This window comes from Schistocerca piceifrons, chromosome 4 (assembly GCF_021461385.2).
Source record: "Schistocerca piceifrons isolate TAMUIC-IGC-003096 chromosome 4, iqSchPice1.1, whole genome shotgun sequence".
NCBI classification, from domain to species: Eukaryota; Metazoa; Arthropoda; class Insecta; order Orthoptera; family Acrididae; genus Schistocerca; species Schistocerca piceifrons.
In genome coordinates this window covers 158,143,490-158,160,438 of record NC_060141.1, presented here as the reverse complement: position 1 = coordinate 158,160,438, position 16,949 = coordinate 158,143,490, and the positions used below count along the sequence as shown (strand labels likewise).

Here is a 16,949-nt window from a genome sequence, read left to right as displayed (position 1 = left end):
TATCCCCGCGGGGAGTTTTGGTGAATCAACTGTAACTGATGTTTTTTATCTTGATGTGCTGCAGCTATGGCCCATACCTCAATGGGAAGAAGCTGAACAACACATCTTTATTTGGGAGCAAGATGGTGTGCCTCCTCCCTGGCATAACTCAATACGCAACTGGTTAAATGTTGTTGTATCCGGCTGGTGGATTGGGTGCAAGGGGCCAGTTGATACAGCATTTTATGCATGACCACATTCACACATGATCTGATGCGATCATATGTATGTGTCTCCGATACCAGCTGATCTACCCGACTTTAGAAACAGTGTTATTGCGAGAGCTACTCCTGACACATTGCTCAAGGTTTTGGAACAACTCTCATATCGACTCAATGTGTGATCGGTGTTCACACTGAATAATTGTAAGAAAAACTGTTTATGTTTCTCTTTCATTTGATGTATTATTTATAATTGTAAGGTGAATGTAATATGTGCTACAAAGCCCTAAAACCCATATATTCATTTTGAAACACCCTGTACTGTATTGTGTGCGTGACACTCTCCCCCCCTATTTCTCAATAATACTAAACGTGCTGCTCTTCTTGAACTCTCTTGATGGGCTCCGTTACCCCTATCTGGCAAGGATCCACATACGCAGCAGTACTGCGAAAGAGGACAGACAAGTGTAGTGCATGCAGTCTCTTTGGATCTCTTCAGTTTTCTAAGAGTTCCTCCAAAAAATGCAGTCTTTGATTCACCTTCCTCACATTTTCTGTTTCTTTCCAGTTTAAGTTGTTCATAATTGTAATTTCTAGGTATTTAGTTGAATTTATGGCCTTTAAATTTGATTGATATATCATGTAACTGAAGTTTAACAGATTCTTTTTAGCAGTCATGTGGATGACCTCTCACTTTCATTATTTAGGGTCAATTACCAATTTTCACACTATACAGATATCTTGTCTTAATTTTTTTGCGATTGGTTTTGACCTTTTGATGACTCTACTAGACAATAAACAACAGCATCATCTTGCATTCAGAGCCACTTTCTCCACCTTTCTCATATCTCCAATTACCTACCCAGCCCATACATCTGACTCCTGTCGAGTTTCTGCATACCCTTCCTAACTCCCTTCGCCCTCCCTTCCTCTATTGTCAGACTGAAGAAATACACATAAACAGTCATTGTTGCTGCAGCTACAGGCAAGTGCAGTTTCATGAGTGCTCTCGTGTGTGTGTGTGTGTGTGTGTGTGTGTGTGGGGGGGGGGGGGGGGGGGGGGTGTGCTTGTGTGCAAGAGGGGGGAGAGGGGCAGGGGGGGGGGAGAGGGAGAGGGGGAGGGAGAGGGAGAGAGAGAGAGAGAGAAAAAGAGAGGGAGGGAGAGGGGGAGGGGGAGAGAGAGAGAGAGAGAGAGAGAGAGAGAGAGAGAGAGAGAGAGAGAGAGTACTTACACTAAAAAAGAGCCATAGCTGTAAGTCTAGTTAGGAATGTGAGCTATGCGTCTATCTATCACACATTCATCGACTATAAGTGAACTGTCGCCCTTCCTTATTTTTCCTTATTTTTACTTTTTGAACTGTTTGAAAAGTACAGTTACATGTAGAAATCTATTAACATCACTGAAAGGCAGATGGGCTTGTCAGTTCTTATTTTCAGGAGGCACAGTTACAGCTGATATACACACATAAAAGTAAATGAAGTCGCCATCTCTAAGTTTTGGAACTGTGGGATCTTCTGCAGCATTATTATCAGTCTTATTTATTCATCTGTTGACCACTCAATTCGTCAAGTATATACTGAGGGATTATCCAGACTCCTGCCATTATTTTTATAGATAGCAATATTTGAATGTCACAAGTTGATTTCTCATTCACCTCAACAATGTAATAATGTTACTGAGTGTGATATTTTCTTAATGCCCCATCCTTTGTTTCCATTATAATTAATAAACCAGCCTCTAATTTTTTCAGGGAAGACATCAAAAACAAAGGTGGAAGAAGTGCGAACAATGCTAGCAGAGAAAGGTGCTACGTTATTAGTTGTGACAGCCCTAGATGAAGTAGCATGTAAGTAATAATGGTCAGATATATTAATGCATTTTTATGAAACAATGAAATGATTATTTTAAGTTAATTTTGTAGGGAAGTTCTGCTGGAATGTAAATAATGTAGGAACAGTGGAGGCTATTTCTGCATGCCTGTCAATGACTCAATGTTTTTTTCTTTTTGATGGCTAATCTCCTTTACTCCAGAGTAGAAAAAAATGTTTCTGGCAACAGATACAAAAAAATTGTGAATAGTATCTCAAAATTACAATAAAAATTCAAAATTTAATTGTAAGTATCTAGGGAAATTGTAGCTTCTTATTTCTTCCCTTTTTAAAATTTATTTTCATCACTAATAGTTTGTTTCCTGATATGCTTTCTTTGGCAATGTGTGGTTTCTTAAGTTTTGTATATCTTCCCTTTTTTTTTAAGCATGTTTGCAATAACTAGCTGAAAGATCTTGGAAAGTGACAGAATCCTTTCTTTTTCTCATTCATTTCCTCTTTCCCAGTTTCTCCAATAAGATTGCTGTATTTCCCTCCTTTTCCTGTTGTTTCCCCATTGGCTCATAAATCTGATCTTCATATTTTATTGCTTTCTAAATTTCCTCACGTAGAGCCTATAATTAATCAGCTTGCAATGTCAGTTGGAAATCTGTAGATTGGTGTTCACCACTATATTTTTTATATCAAGAATTTTTTGCATGTTGCTCAAGGGAGCTCATTGTATTACCAATTTCCTACTTATAAACCATGCCAACAACTAGTACACTATGCCATGGGGAAAGGAAGATTAGGTGAACATCCTGTCGATCATGTGGTTACCAAAGGCAGAGCTCAAGTGTGGTGGGACAAGGATTGGTGAGGAAATTCAGTGGAACCATCCTGGCATTTGCCTTGATATATTTAGGACATCCCAGAAATGGCTGAGTTTGGAAGGCTGGATGGAGACTTGAATTCTGTTCCTCGAAAAAATGATTAAAGTCCCATAACCACTGTACCTATTTACTTGGCACCTTGTATTTTGGTGTGGTAGTTATTGTATTTCCTAAAAGAAGTGGTTATTTCTTTCTTTTCACCTCATTAATATATACTGAGCTTAACTTCAGCCTGTGAAAATCCTCCTCCACATTTTTTCCAATATCTGTCTTCCCCTACATTTTTTACCTTCTGCAGCTCCTGCTGGTACCTTGGAAGTTATTTCCTGATGTCTTTACAGACGTCCCATCATCCGGTCCCTTCTTCTTGTCAGTGTTTTCCATGTTTTCCTTTCCCCAGCAATTCTACGAAGAACCTCCTCATTCCTTACCTTACCCGTCAACTTTATTTTCAACATTCCTCTGTAGAACCATATCTCAATGCTTCAATTCTCTTGCGTTTGTTTTCCCACAGTCCATGTTTCACTACTACACAATTCCGTGCTCCAAACATACATTCTCAGAAATTTCTTCCTCAAATTAAGGCCTATGTTTGGTGCTAGTACTTTTTTGATCAGGAATGCCCTTTTTGCCAGTACTAGATTGCTTTGTCATTGCTTCATTCTTCTTGGGTAATTTTGTTGCCTACGTAGCAGAATTTCTCAGCTTCATCTACTTTGTGAGTCCCAATTCTGATAAATTTCTCGCTGTTCTTATTTCTGATTTTGAAATCTTTGTGGCCATGATGTAATCTAACTGGAATTTTTTCATACTGGTATCTCCTGACCTTTTCCAAATATTCCTCCTCCTCTTGTGACTATTGAACAAAGTATTCAGTTTTTAGGGGATGTAAAGACTTTTAAAATTCCACTTTATTTTGTGGAATGTAGTTTCTATTCACTGTTCTCTTGAAAACTCATTCTTAAGCAGTTCACATCCAAAATTCTTAATTGTGCGATAGTTTATGTGAACGTATTTTTGCATTGGATACAAAATTAAATGCCATAGTGTTCTATTTAATACAATTATTTCATTACCTTCTGATGCCTAGCTCATAGATCGTTGTACAGGTATCCACCTGTAGGGAGTTTTCAATCTTAAGGGACGAAAGTGTACCTTGAAATTGTGTGTGCTTCTTTCCTTTCTTATCTACAAGATCTTGGCAGATGACTTTAGACTCCAATTGCTTTTACATGTGTTTATTATAAATCTTAGCAATGATAAAGATCAAACCATAGATATTAATATGAACAACAAAAGACCTTGGTGACCTCTTTTTATCTATTCTTCCCCTTGTGTCTTGTCAATGCTGTAAATCTTCGGATGTACAACCAATGATTTTTGTGCTACCGAAATGTGCAGCTGTCCTGAAAGGTAGTCTCTGTACACCATGGCTCATGACACACAAAGTGGCACACCTGCCCAGCTTTGTAGGCACCTAGCATTTATAATGGTAGATTTTTAATGTACACAATGCAGTGTGGGATTTCAATTCAGTCAAGTGCCAGGTAGGGAAAAATATACGTAGAACCACCAAGACCAAATCCTGGACTTTCAGATTGTAGTGTGACAGCCACTCAGAGGAAATAATTACTGATTCTTGTTATAATGTATGTGGACTTCAAAACCATAATCTTAAGTAATATCATTTAGCACAAATGCTAAATAACATGCACAGCTGTGTGCATATTACACAATGTTGCCATCACTTGCTAGCATATTTATTTAGCTTTCCCTCATCTTTTTGCTACAAAAGTCACTCATTTTATTCCTTCTTCGAAAATCTTGAATGATGAAAGTTTCTGCTTGGTCAAGTGAAGAATTATGTATAGTGTAACTGAAGATGTGGGAGCTTATGTTATAAACATTAATGCAGTTCCTAAAAGGTGCAGCAATCTAGCTTGGAGTGAGAGAGGACGCAATACATCAAAATATTCTTGTCAATGCACTCTATAACTGTTTTAATTTAGAGTACTTTCGGTCCTCTTAACTCTTAGTTTTTTGGGAAGCAATCTCTCTTGTAAAGCATTGCCAGTGTGAAGTCTTTATCACTACCTCAGTTTAGTATGACACTCTGTACTAGTTCCCATGGCTTTTGGGGTTCTCTATTGCAGTATGCACATTATTTGACAATCCCTTAAACAAATGCTATCTGACCTTACAATGCTTGCAATATGCCATATTGTATGGAGTCAAGCCCAGCAACCTTTTAACTGTCTCACAGCCCCTCAGAGGAGGGCATTTTTGAAAAAAGAATGAGAGAGAAAGGGGGGCGGGGAGAATGAGAATGAGGGAGAGGGAGAGACTGCATTCTCAAGAAGTATATAAGCAGCATATTCTTAGGAAGAGATCATGATCTCCCAATAGTCTGTCTTGTCAGATTCATAGCCTTGAAGTCAACTGAGAGTAGGTACAAAAACAACTTCATAATCTTCCCTTTGCTACTTCCTGTCATCCCCTCCTTTCTTCTATGGAATTTCCCTTTTCTGTATTCATTTTGGTGGCAGATTTGTCTTTTTTAGCTTTGACAATGCTCCCATCTCATCAAATGTGAGATGTTACCTACTATAACACAATTAATCTTCAGTCTTGCAATTTCTTTCATCAGCTTTCCAAGTATTCAGTTTGATTAAATTATATTTCGGTACAGACTGTGCAAGGGCTGACAGACATATTGCTTTCAAAATACTGTTCTCTCACTTTTCCAATTTTTTAAGTTCTTGCTTTACAGTGAAAGGAAGTATAGGAAATTGTGAAAAATAATTATTTTTGGGAAAAGATAAGTGCCTAAATATTAATTTCCATTTTTAGGTTTCACTTTTTTTAGGTTTCCATCATAATTATGTAATGTTAGTGCCTAGTAACATTTTGCAGCATTGAGTAAGTCATCAACATTCACATTCATGTTTCTGTTCTTTTTGACAGGGCTGTTAAATCTTCGTGGCTCAGATATTGCGTATAATCCAGTGTTCTTCTCGTATGCTCTTGTCACGATGCACAGTGTGCACCTCTTCATGGATGAATGTAAGCTGACACCATCTGTGCGGCAACATTTTAACCAGGAAGATCTGTGCATCACGATCCACCCATATGAAAAAATACAAGATGTACTTACTGAGCAGGTACTTATCATTTATTGTGCTTTGTTAGAGTGTATCATTAAGTGCAACAGATTGATAATTGCTTTCCTGTAAGCAGAGGAGTGGTACTGACAGGTTCTCCTCTTGCTGAGTGTCGTTCCTACACATTGCCTCATATCAACTGACCAACCATCATCTATATGGAACCATAAGTTAAGTTGGAGTGCTTGCTTTCATAAATACTGTGTTTTTTGTCTAACAAAATGTTTCACCTGTTGTGTGTTCCGGAAATTCCCTTTTATGCTGCTTTTCATTCTAGAGAAGAGGAAGGTCATATGGGCCTGTATCATGTGAGTGACCTAAATGTGAAGTTCCTGACCTAAAGTAGTTCCAGATGGACTGGCATAGCTTTTGATCATCACAGTGCATGCCGTAATTTTTAGACTATTCCCTTCATGTTGAAATACAAACCAACATTATTTTCATGTTGATCCTCACTTGTTTTGTTTTCCTCTGTAATGATGGTGAAGCTTTTTTCCACAACTTCACTTTTGCTTGGCTTCCAAGTCATATATGTAATGCCACATTCCATCGCCTGTATGAATTTGTAATATTTGTGTGCTGTTCTGATAAGTGCGTAATTGCGAAATACTGAACACGTCTCCTGTTCTGGTATTGTACATGAGAATAAGTGTAAAGCCTGAAACTGGTTGTATGTAAAGGGACAGTGAAATACTGTAGTTTTGACAGCTGTGGTGCAGCCAATCAAATATTTGTTGCCCAGATAACAGCATTTATGAAAACAAACATTCAAATTTAACTATTGCAGTGGAGTGAAAGATAGTTGGTCAATTATCTCAGAATGGTGTGTATTAGAGGCAAAAGAGAAACTGTTAATGCCCTATCTTTCCTTAGGGAAGGAATTCTAATTCACTCTCCCCATTGTGCTTAACCTTGTAAATTGGTAATTTTAGCTGAATAAATACAAAGCATTTGATTTATTCTCCAGCGAAACTGGATCAAATATTTCAGAAAGGCAAATATCGGGATTTATGTCTAGTCAGGCAAACAGTTTTAAAGTAAAGAATATTCACAACTTGTTTTCCCTGCAGGACAGGTAACCCATTTCCTTGTTGAATGTCTTAGCATTAATTTTGTATGGTCTCCTTTGTTAAATGAATAATTACAAACAAAGTATTTACAGCACATTTTTGTATAACTGAAAGAGTAATTCTAAAACTGTGATATAGTTAATTTGTTCTGTCATTATTATTTGCATTATTTTTAGGAAAAAGGTTTATTTAGTACCTATAAACAATATGATGGAATGTTAATCACTGGAAAGATGACCCATTGAGTTGCAGACAGGCACAATGATAAAACTGTTACACATTATAGCTTTCAGCTAAAGCCCTCTTCAGAAAAGAAACACACACACACACACACACACACACACACACACACACACACACACACACACAAACAAACACACAAGTGTACCTTATGCACATGACTGCTACTGCCAGCAGCCCTTTAATTGCTCCTCTCCTCTCCTCTCCTCTCCTCTCCTCTCCTCTCCTCTCCTCTCCTCTCCTCTCCTCTCCTCTCCTCTCCTCTCCTCTCCTCTCCTCTCCTCTCCTCTCCTCTCCTCTCCTCTCCTCTCCTCTCCTCTCCTCTCCTCTCCTCTCCTCTCCTCTCCTCTCCTCTCCTCTCCTCTCCTCTCCTCTCCTCTCCTCTCCTCTCCTCTCCTCTCCTCTCCTCTCCTCTCCTCTCCTCTCTTGCTCCCTGTTTTTCCTGCACCCCACTTCCCAGCAGTTTTGTCAGGCCGTCATGTAGCCCTGCATGCCCCACCAGATATCTTCCCCCCCCCTTCCCCCAACTATTCCCACAACAGTTGCATTGCGATCAGAGCTGCCAGTGGTAGTGGACATGTGTGCACGAGGTGTACTGCGCGCGCGCGTGTGTGTGCGTGCGCGCGCGCGCGTGTGTGTGCGTGTGTGTGCGTGTGCGTGCGTGTGTGTGCGTGCGTGTGTGTGCGTGTGTGTGTGTGCGTGTGTGTGTGTGTGTGTGTGTGTGCACGCGCTGGACATGTGTGCACAAGGTGTGCTTGCTTGTGTGAATCTGTGTGCGTGCGTGTGTGCGCGCGCGTGCTTTTCTTTGGCCAAAAGCTATACTGTGTAACAGTCTTTTCGTTGTGCCTGTCTGCAACTCAACGAGTCATCTTTACAATGAGTAGCAGTCAATCCTTTTTGTAATATTATTGATGTTTTAATTAGTAGCTTTACTTTACTGAATAATTGTTAGATGTGGGAACAGACTGTTACTTTACAGAGGAAAACGTGACTGACATACATGCCACTAACAATTATACACAATTGTACATCAGATATCACACTTTCTCTATATCTATCTATCTATCTATCTATCTATTTATTTGCATGGAGTCATGGTGTGGGAGTGGAGAGTAATGGCTTCAGCTGGGGCTGATGAGGGGAGTAAAAAGAGTGGTAATAACAGTGACAGAGATGTAATCAAAGAAAGATAGCGATGGAGTAGTGAGAAATGTGAAGTTAGAAAGAGAGGAAGAAGATGCATTGTATAGAACAAAGCTAGTTTGAGGAGAATGGGAAGGAATAGTGATACGTAGAGGACAGGAACTATTGGAGACAGAGCCTAGAATGATTGTATGCGCATATAATGTCTTTGAGGGACAGCCCCCACATATGCAATTACAAATGTTGTTGTGATAAGAATGAAGGTGAAATGGCCTTTGAAACAGTTGTTACTGACAGTTTTGTGCTGAGGTACATTCTCCATACTTGTCAGTGTATAGTTTGTGGTGACTGTTCATTTGTGTGGGCTGTTGGTGCCTTAGAGTGCCAACATAGAAAACTGCCCAGCATATGCAGCAGAATTAACAAACCACACGGCTTCTTTTAAAAACAGCTTTGTTTCTGATGGGACACAGCATGCTGTAGAAATAGTTCTGTAATAAGAGAAGAAAGCAGCTGCAGGCAACAGGTATTCTACCCAGGTTTTTCAAAGGGGTATGACCCTTGGAGCTATGGGTTTTTGTAGGAATAGTGGTATAAGGATGATACTCTGCAGTGTTGTGCCGTCAGTATTTTTTGGCTCTACTGAGTAAAATAGTGACAATGCCACTGCTGTTGCAGAGCCAACCAAAACAGCACTACATCAGATGCAGCAATGCTACCAGTTGATGTCCACGTAGTGGCTGAGCAAGGGACCAGCAACTTGATAATGTCAATACAGCAGAAAGACAGAGCGACTACAGTGTGAACAGGCTTGTTACTACGCCTCCAAGCTAAGGGCTTGTTTTGGTGTACATGGTCAGAAGTGGTGTTTCAGCAAAATGAGTACCCATCTTTTTTAGCCAAAGAGATATCCGTCTGCAAAGGGATGTCATTCTGGCAATACCATCTATGAGGGGAGGTCTTCTATGGGCAATGAGGTGACACGATTTTGTGAGCAGCCACTATGAGCCTTGGCCTCCTCCAACTATGGGCCTACTGCTGGTTCTAAGTCCACCACGATGGACCTGGCACATTCTAACTGGTAGGCGACCGTCGGGCTCTCTCCAGACCAAGCCAGTGCAGCCGATTAACCACCTATCTCTGGGTGGGAATACTGATGCTGTACAGCCCCACTTGCAAGGGCAGACATCACTGCTGAGGACTGTCTTCCATTACAAGAATCGTGTCAAGTTATCACACCTCCGGCGGACCATGCTTGAGCTACAGACCCGTTCCCAGATGGTAGATTTGCTGCTGCGGACTCCACACATCAGCTGTCCTGCCGAGCTGTTCGTGTCAAACAGGCCACTGGCCACCTGTTGCATCAGCTCTGCCACACCCGCCATCAATAGCACACTCCCAAGACAGCGATTCCGCCAATCATCCTGACAACAACCCACACCTCAACTCGATCATGCCACTGTAGAGGTTATCCACCTGAAGCCTCTAAAGCAGGGATAAAATATTTTTAATTTTAGGTTGTGGTTTGGTTGTTCCAGCTGTGGATCTTATTGAGAGGAATGTGGCAAGTGCTCTTTTGGTATGATCAGTGGGTGCTTGAGTTGCATTATGAACATATGGCAGAGATGGGGAGGGTAGTGTGTTCTAGAGGACTGCAGGCCTGTACCCAATTTGCCTGGTGTTCACTTGTGAATTGTATAAAACAGTTGAGGCAGTGCTTGGCGGAAGTTGAAGATGACTGACTCTATCTGGCCTAATGATAAACATGCTACACAGCTTGCATAGTCACACGAAACTTGTGCGGAATGCACATAGGCTGCAGAGTTGCAGTGTGTGCAGGCTGTGTAATCTTTAAGCCTCGCACTGTGTTGTGAAGTAGCTAACTATCATCTTTTCTTAGCCATTTGGAAAGGGCCTTTAACTGTTGAGCCTAAATCGGCAAGTTCTTGCCCATATGAAGGTGAGTGAGGCACTGTCGGTGGTTTTAGTATGTACAGAGATTTTCATTGACGTGGGAGGGCTACTGCACCATACCCACATCTGGCTTCTGCAGTGATGAAGACCATAAGTTCATAATAGCTGACACAGGTAGTGCGCCACAACTTGTAAATATCAAGTGGATGTTACAATAAACCACCAGAAGCTGCTGAATTGTTAACACTTTGTTTCCAATTTCAGTCAATGTGATTATCAACTGCCAATTTGTATAACAATGGAGAAATGCTTGAGACTACCTGATTCTGTACATACAGTGTGTGCTTTGCATACTACACAAATTGCCATCTACTTACATAAGATGTCATTACAAAATATTATGTAACAGTAAAGGAAATTCTTGGATGGTGCAATATGTAAGATAAGGAAAGGCAGCCTCTCACCTATAATGGATTGATCCATAAAGCACAGAAACACACAACGGAAAAGTATTCACACTAGATGCCGAGCACTAGCTCTTTTTCTAGCAGTAGTACACATTCATACACAGACACCCAAACAGTCTTGCTATGGCCACAGGAGAATGTGTTTGGGTGTCTGTGTGGTTGTGTGTGTGAATGTGTGTACTGTTGTTGTTGTTGTTGTTGTTGTGGTCTTCAGTCCAAAGACTGGTTTGATGCAGCTCTCCATGCTGCTCTATCCTGTGCAAGCCACTTCATTTCCAAATAAGTACTGCAACCTACATCCTTCTGAATCTGCTTACTGTATTCATCTCTTGATCTCCCTCTACATTTTTTTACCCCTCCCTCACTTGCCTCCAATACAAAACAGGTCTTTCCTTGATGTCTCAGCATGTGTCCTATTCAACCGTTCCCTTCTTTTGGTCAAGATGTGCCACAAATTTCTTGTCGTTCCAATTCTGTTCAGTACCTCATCATTAGTTACTTGATCTACCCATCTAATCTTCAACATTCTTCTCTAGCACCATATTTCAAAAGCTTCTATTGTGTTTCTGTCTGTTTATCATCCATGTTTCACTTCCGTATGTGGCTACACTCCATACATATACTTTCAGAAAAGACTTCCTAACACTTAAATCTGTATTTGATGTTATCAAATTTCTGTTCTTCAGAAAGGCTTTTCTTGCCATTGCCAGTCTACATTTTATATCCTCTGTACTTCAGCCATCATCAGTTGTTTTGTTGCTGCCCAAATAGCAAAACTCACATACTACTTTACGTGTCTCATTTCCTAATCTAATTCCCTTAGTGTCACCTGATTTAATTCGACTGCATTGCATTAGCCTTGTTTTGCTTTTGTTGATCTTCATCTTGTATAAAGATAAAGATAGTGTCCATTCCGTTCATCTGCCCTCCTAAGTCCTTTGCTGTGTCTGACAGAATTACAGCGTCATCAGAAAACCTCAAAGTTTTTATTTATTTTCCCTGAACTTTAATTCTTACTCCAAATTTTTCTTAGACTTCCTTTACTGTTTGTTCAATGTACAGGATGAATAGCATTAGGGATAGGCTACAACCCTGTCCCTGTTTCACACTCCCTTCTCAACCACTGTATCCCTTTCTTGCCCCTTGACTCTTATAACTGCCCATCTTGTTTCTGTACAAGTTGTAAATAATCTTTCGCTCCCTGTATTGTAGCCCTGCTACCTTCATAATTTAAAAGTGAGTATTCCAGTCAACAATTTCAAAAGATTTCTCTAAGTCAACCTGTCTTCTAAGATATGTCGTAGGGTCGATGTTGCCTCGCATGTTCCTAAATTTCTCTGGGAATCCAAACCGTTCTTCTCAGAGGTCAGATTCTACCAGATTTTCCATTCATCTGTAAAGAATTTGTATTAGTATCGTGCAGTCATGACTTATTAAACTGATAGTTCAAGCAACTGCTTTTTTTGAACTTGGAATTATAACTTTATTCTGGATGTTGGAGGGTATTTTGCTTGTCTCATACATCTTGCCCACCAGGTGGAAGAGTTTTGTCATGACTGGCTCTCCCAAGAGCATCAGTAGTTCTGATGGAATGGAGCCTTGTTTTGACGTAGATCTTAGAGAGCCCCATCAAATTCTTCTCACAGGATCGTATCTTCCATTTCATCTCCATCTACATCCACTTACCTTTATATAATATTGTCTTCAAGTTTATCTCCCTTGTATGGACCCTCTGTACTCCTTCCACCATTCAGCTTCCCCTTCTTTGCTTAGGACTGGTTTTCCAACTGAGCTCTCGATGTTCATACAGCTGCTTCTCTTTTTCACAAAGGCCTCTTTAATTTTCCTGTAGGCAGTATCTACTTTTTCCCTAGTGAAATATGTTTCTAAATCATTACATTTGTCCTGTAACAATTCCTGCTTCACTGTTTTGCTCATGCTGTCAATCTCACTTTTTAAACATTTGTATTCACTTGTTTCATTTGCTGTAATTTTATATTTTCTTCTTTCATCAATTAAATTCAATATCTCTTGTGTTAACCAAGAATTTCCACTAGGCCTTGTCTTTTTACCTATTTGATCCTCTGCTGCCTTTACTATTTCATCTCGTAAAACTACCCAGTTGTCTTCTACTGTATTCCTTTCCCCTGTAGTAGTCAATCATTGTCTAATGATCATTTTGAAACTTTTGGCAACCTGCACTTCTTTCAGCTTATCCAGGTACTATCTCATTAATTTCCTATCTTTTTGCAATTTCTTCAGTTTTAATCTGCAGTTCAAAAATAATATATTGTGGTCAGAGTCCACAACTGCCCATGGAAATGTCTTACAATTTAAAACCTGGTTCCTAAATATCTGTCTTACCATTATATAATCTATCTGGAACCTTCCAGTGTCTCCAGGCCTCTTCCAAGTATACAACCTTCTTTCATGATTCTTAAACCAAGTGTTAGCTATGATTAAGTTATGTTCTGTGCAGAACTCTACCAGGTGGCTTCCTCTTTCATTCCTCTCCCCGAGTCCATATGCACCTTCTATTTTTCTTTTCTTTCCTTTTCCTACTATGAATTCCAGTCCCCCGTCTCAATTAAATTTTCATCTCCTTTAACTATCTGAATAATTTCTTTTATTTTGTCATACGTTTCTTCTGTCTCTTTATCTTCAATGGAGCCAGTTAGCATATGAACTTGTACTACAGTGGTAGGCATGGGCTTCATGTCTGTTTTGACTACAATAAAAGTCCGAAGCTCGTGGTCGTGCAGTAGCGTTCTCGCTTCCTGCGCCCGGGTTCCCGGGTTCGATTCCCGGCGGGGTCAGGGATTTTCGCTGCCTCGTGATGACTGGGTGTTGTGTGCTGTCCTTAGGTTAGTTAGGTTTAAGTAGTTCTAAGTTCTAGGGGACTCATGACCATAGATGTTAAGTCCCATAGTGCTCAGAGCCACTACAATAAAGCATTCACTATGCTGTTCATAGTTGCTTACCCGCATTTCTGTTTTTTTATCCATTACTAAACCCAGTCCTGTGGTACCCCTATTTGACTGTGTGTGTATTTATAACACTGTATTCACCTGACCAGAAGTTCTGTTCTCCTGCCATTGAACTTCACTAATCCCTACTACATGCAACATCAACCTTTCCACTACTGTTTTTAAATTTTCTGACCTACCTGACCGATTAAGGAATCTAAAATTCCACACTCCAATCTGTAGAATGCCAGTTTTGTTTCCCCCTGATGATTACATCCTTCTGAGTAGTCCCCACTCGAAGATCCAAATGGGAGACTATTTTGCCTCCTGAATATTTTACCGAAGAGGATGCCATCATCATTTAACCATACAATAGACCTGCATGCCTTGGAAAAAAATACGGCTGTAGTTTCCCGTTCCTTTCAGCTGTTCACAGTACCAGCGCAGCAAGGTCTTTTTGGGTGATGTTACAAGGCCAGATCAGTCAATCATCCAGACAGTTGCCCCACAGCTACTGAAAAGGCCGCTGCCCCTCCTCAGGACCTACACATTTGTCTGGCTTCTCAGCAGATACCTCTCCGTTGTGGTTGCACCTACGGTATGGCTATCTGTATTGCTAAGGCGTGCAAGCCACTCCACCAATGGCACTACTACTATTGCTAGAAAAAGAGCTAATGTTCAAAGAGTAGTAAGAATGTTGTTTTCTGTTATGTGTTTCTGTTCTCCATGCATTGATTTGCTGTAGTTGAGTTGCCGCCTTTCCCATATATTTTTGTAGAGTACTATAATTAGTCAGTTACAAAACCTTAGCAGTGATAATTATAATTATCAAAATCTGATATTAGCTCATGGAATATGAGTAATTGTTTCTGTTGGTATATTTTTATAGGATGTGTTGTAATTTTAGGGGTTTTACGGGGCAGTTCAAATCAAAATGTGTCTAGTAAAGCTTTACTTGGGTACAATATTATGAAAAATAAATATTGCTACTCACCATATAGAGATGTTGAGTTCCACACACACAACAAAAAGACTGCTAAACATGTGAGCTTTTGGCCAAAAAGCCTCCTTCTAAAGTAGACAACACACACAGTCATGATAGTATAGCTTGCACACACAGACCACAGAACACTGTTTCTGACCACTTGAGGCCACATTGTCAGCAGCTGCACTTGATGGGAGAAGCTATCGGGGGTGGGGTGGGGGGGGGGGTGGTAAGGAGGAGGCTGTGGTGGGAAGGGGGAGGGTTAGCAGGGTAGGAGTGGAGGATGGTAAACTGCTGCTTGTGGTAGCATGTTGGGGACATGGTGGAGTCAGAGTAGGTGCAGGCAGGAGCTTAAAAAGCTGGAGCCCGAGGGGTGGGGGTGGGGGTGAAAAAGGAGAGAAGTAGAAGAGGGAAAAAAATTCTGTGGATGTGATGGTGGAATAGAATGTTGTGTAGTGCTGGAGTGGGAGCAGTGGAAGGGGATAGGAAAGTGAAGGACTTGTATTAACGAAGGTTGAGGCCAGAGGGATTACGAGAACGTTTGATATCACATTCTCCACTAGGGTTTTGCTACATCTCGTCGTGCCTTGAAATTAGGAATATCGCACCAACTATCCTCTCACCAGCCACTCCCTAAGCCAGTGCAATATCCTCGTCCAGCTCTTTTCCAAACCTGCTTCCAACTCCTTGTCTCATTCCTCACATCCCTGTTATAGACCTAGATGCAAGATCTGTCCCATACGTCCTCCCACCACAAACTAACCCAGCCCAGTCACAAGCATCACCTATCCAATCAGAAGCAGTCATGTGATCTACAAGCTAAATTACAACCACTGTGTTGCATTCTATGTGGGCAGGACAACCAATTAGATTTCTGATTGCATGAATGACCACCAATAAACTGTGGTCAAGAGACAGCTGGACCACCCAGTTACTGAGCATACTGCCCAACAAAATGTTCTTCAGTTCAGTGACTTCTTCACAGCCTGCACCATCTAGATCCTTCCTACCAACACCACCTTTTTTTTTTAATTGCACAGGAGGAAACTTTTCCTGCAGTAAAGTCTGTGTTCCCGTAACCTTCCTGTCCTCAATGGCCTCAGCCTTTGTTAGTGCCTGTGCTTCACCCCTCCCTGTTCACACTTCACCATTATATAGCTTTCCGTTCCACCAAAGCACCTGCTGGTTGTCTTCTTTCTTCTTCCTCTCCTCTAATTCTCTCCTTCAACCCCCCCCCCCCCCCCTCCCCAACATTTCCACTGCATCTTGCTGTCCAATCTTTTCCTCCACCATGTCCCTGCATGCTCCTACAAACAGCACTTTACCATTCTCCACCCCTACACTCCCCCCCCCCCCCCCCCCCCCAGTCTCCTTAACCCTACCACTCCATCAGTGGCAAGAGACAGTAGACTGTGTGTGTGTGTGTGTGTGTGTGTGTGTGTGTGTGTGGGCGCGCGCGCTTGCGCACACAGCCTAGGAGGCATCCTTTTGGCCAAAAGCTCAAGTGTTTAGCAGTCTCTTTGTTGTACTTGACTGAGACTCAACGTGTTTATATCACAGGGATTATAGATTCTATGTGCATGTTATGGATGCTTTGTGTTTTATGCATGATTATTTATCATATGTCAAGTAGTGTGTATACCCAGTCACTCTGTGCTTGAGTATCAAAAATTAGTTCTCCCCCATAGAATCGTGTATAACCTGTACATAAATCAACAACCTAAATCATCCCTTCATTTATTCAGTATGCTCCATGTGTTTATGCTTCTATAAAGATAGGTTTTTGTACTACAGTAACATGTGTAACACATTGGTGTATGCCAGTGATGACACAATTGTTCCTTACAGTGACAGGTAAAGCTGTACAAATACTTCATCCACATATGTTTCATGAGCAGGTACAAAAGAAATTGTGTGCTGTGTCAGAAATGTGTGTAAGATATTCAACAGTAAGTAAGAAAGTTGATGGATTCCCACAGTTAAAGTTTCATAATTGATGGAATAGTATTACCAATATTAAATAGATTATAATAACATTTTATGGATGACAGGCATGATATTTTGTGCTATTACTTGCACCAGGTATATTGTGCTTGCTTTA

General features: G+C 40.8%; 1 protein-coding gene across 5 annotated transcripts in view; it reads left to right on the top strand.

Moving 5' to 3' along the window:
- The window catches only part of LOC124794679 (xaa-Pro aminopeptidase 1), a 142,475-nt gene that overhangs the window by 80,501 nt on the left and 45,025 nt on the right, over positions 1–16,949 (top strand). For all 5 annotated transcript variants that reach the window (XM_047258220.1, XM_047258218.1, XM_047258221.1 and 2 more), the window contains exons 5-6: positions 1,952–2,047; positions 5,867–6,063. In XM_047258220.1, coding sequence (XP_047114176.1) covers positions 1,952–2,047; positions 5,867–6,063 — 293 coding nt within the window. The remainder of the gene's footprint in view (positions 1–1,951; positions 2,048–5,866; positions 6,064–16,949) is intronic.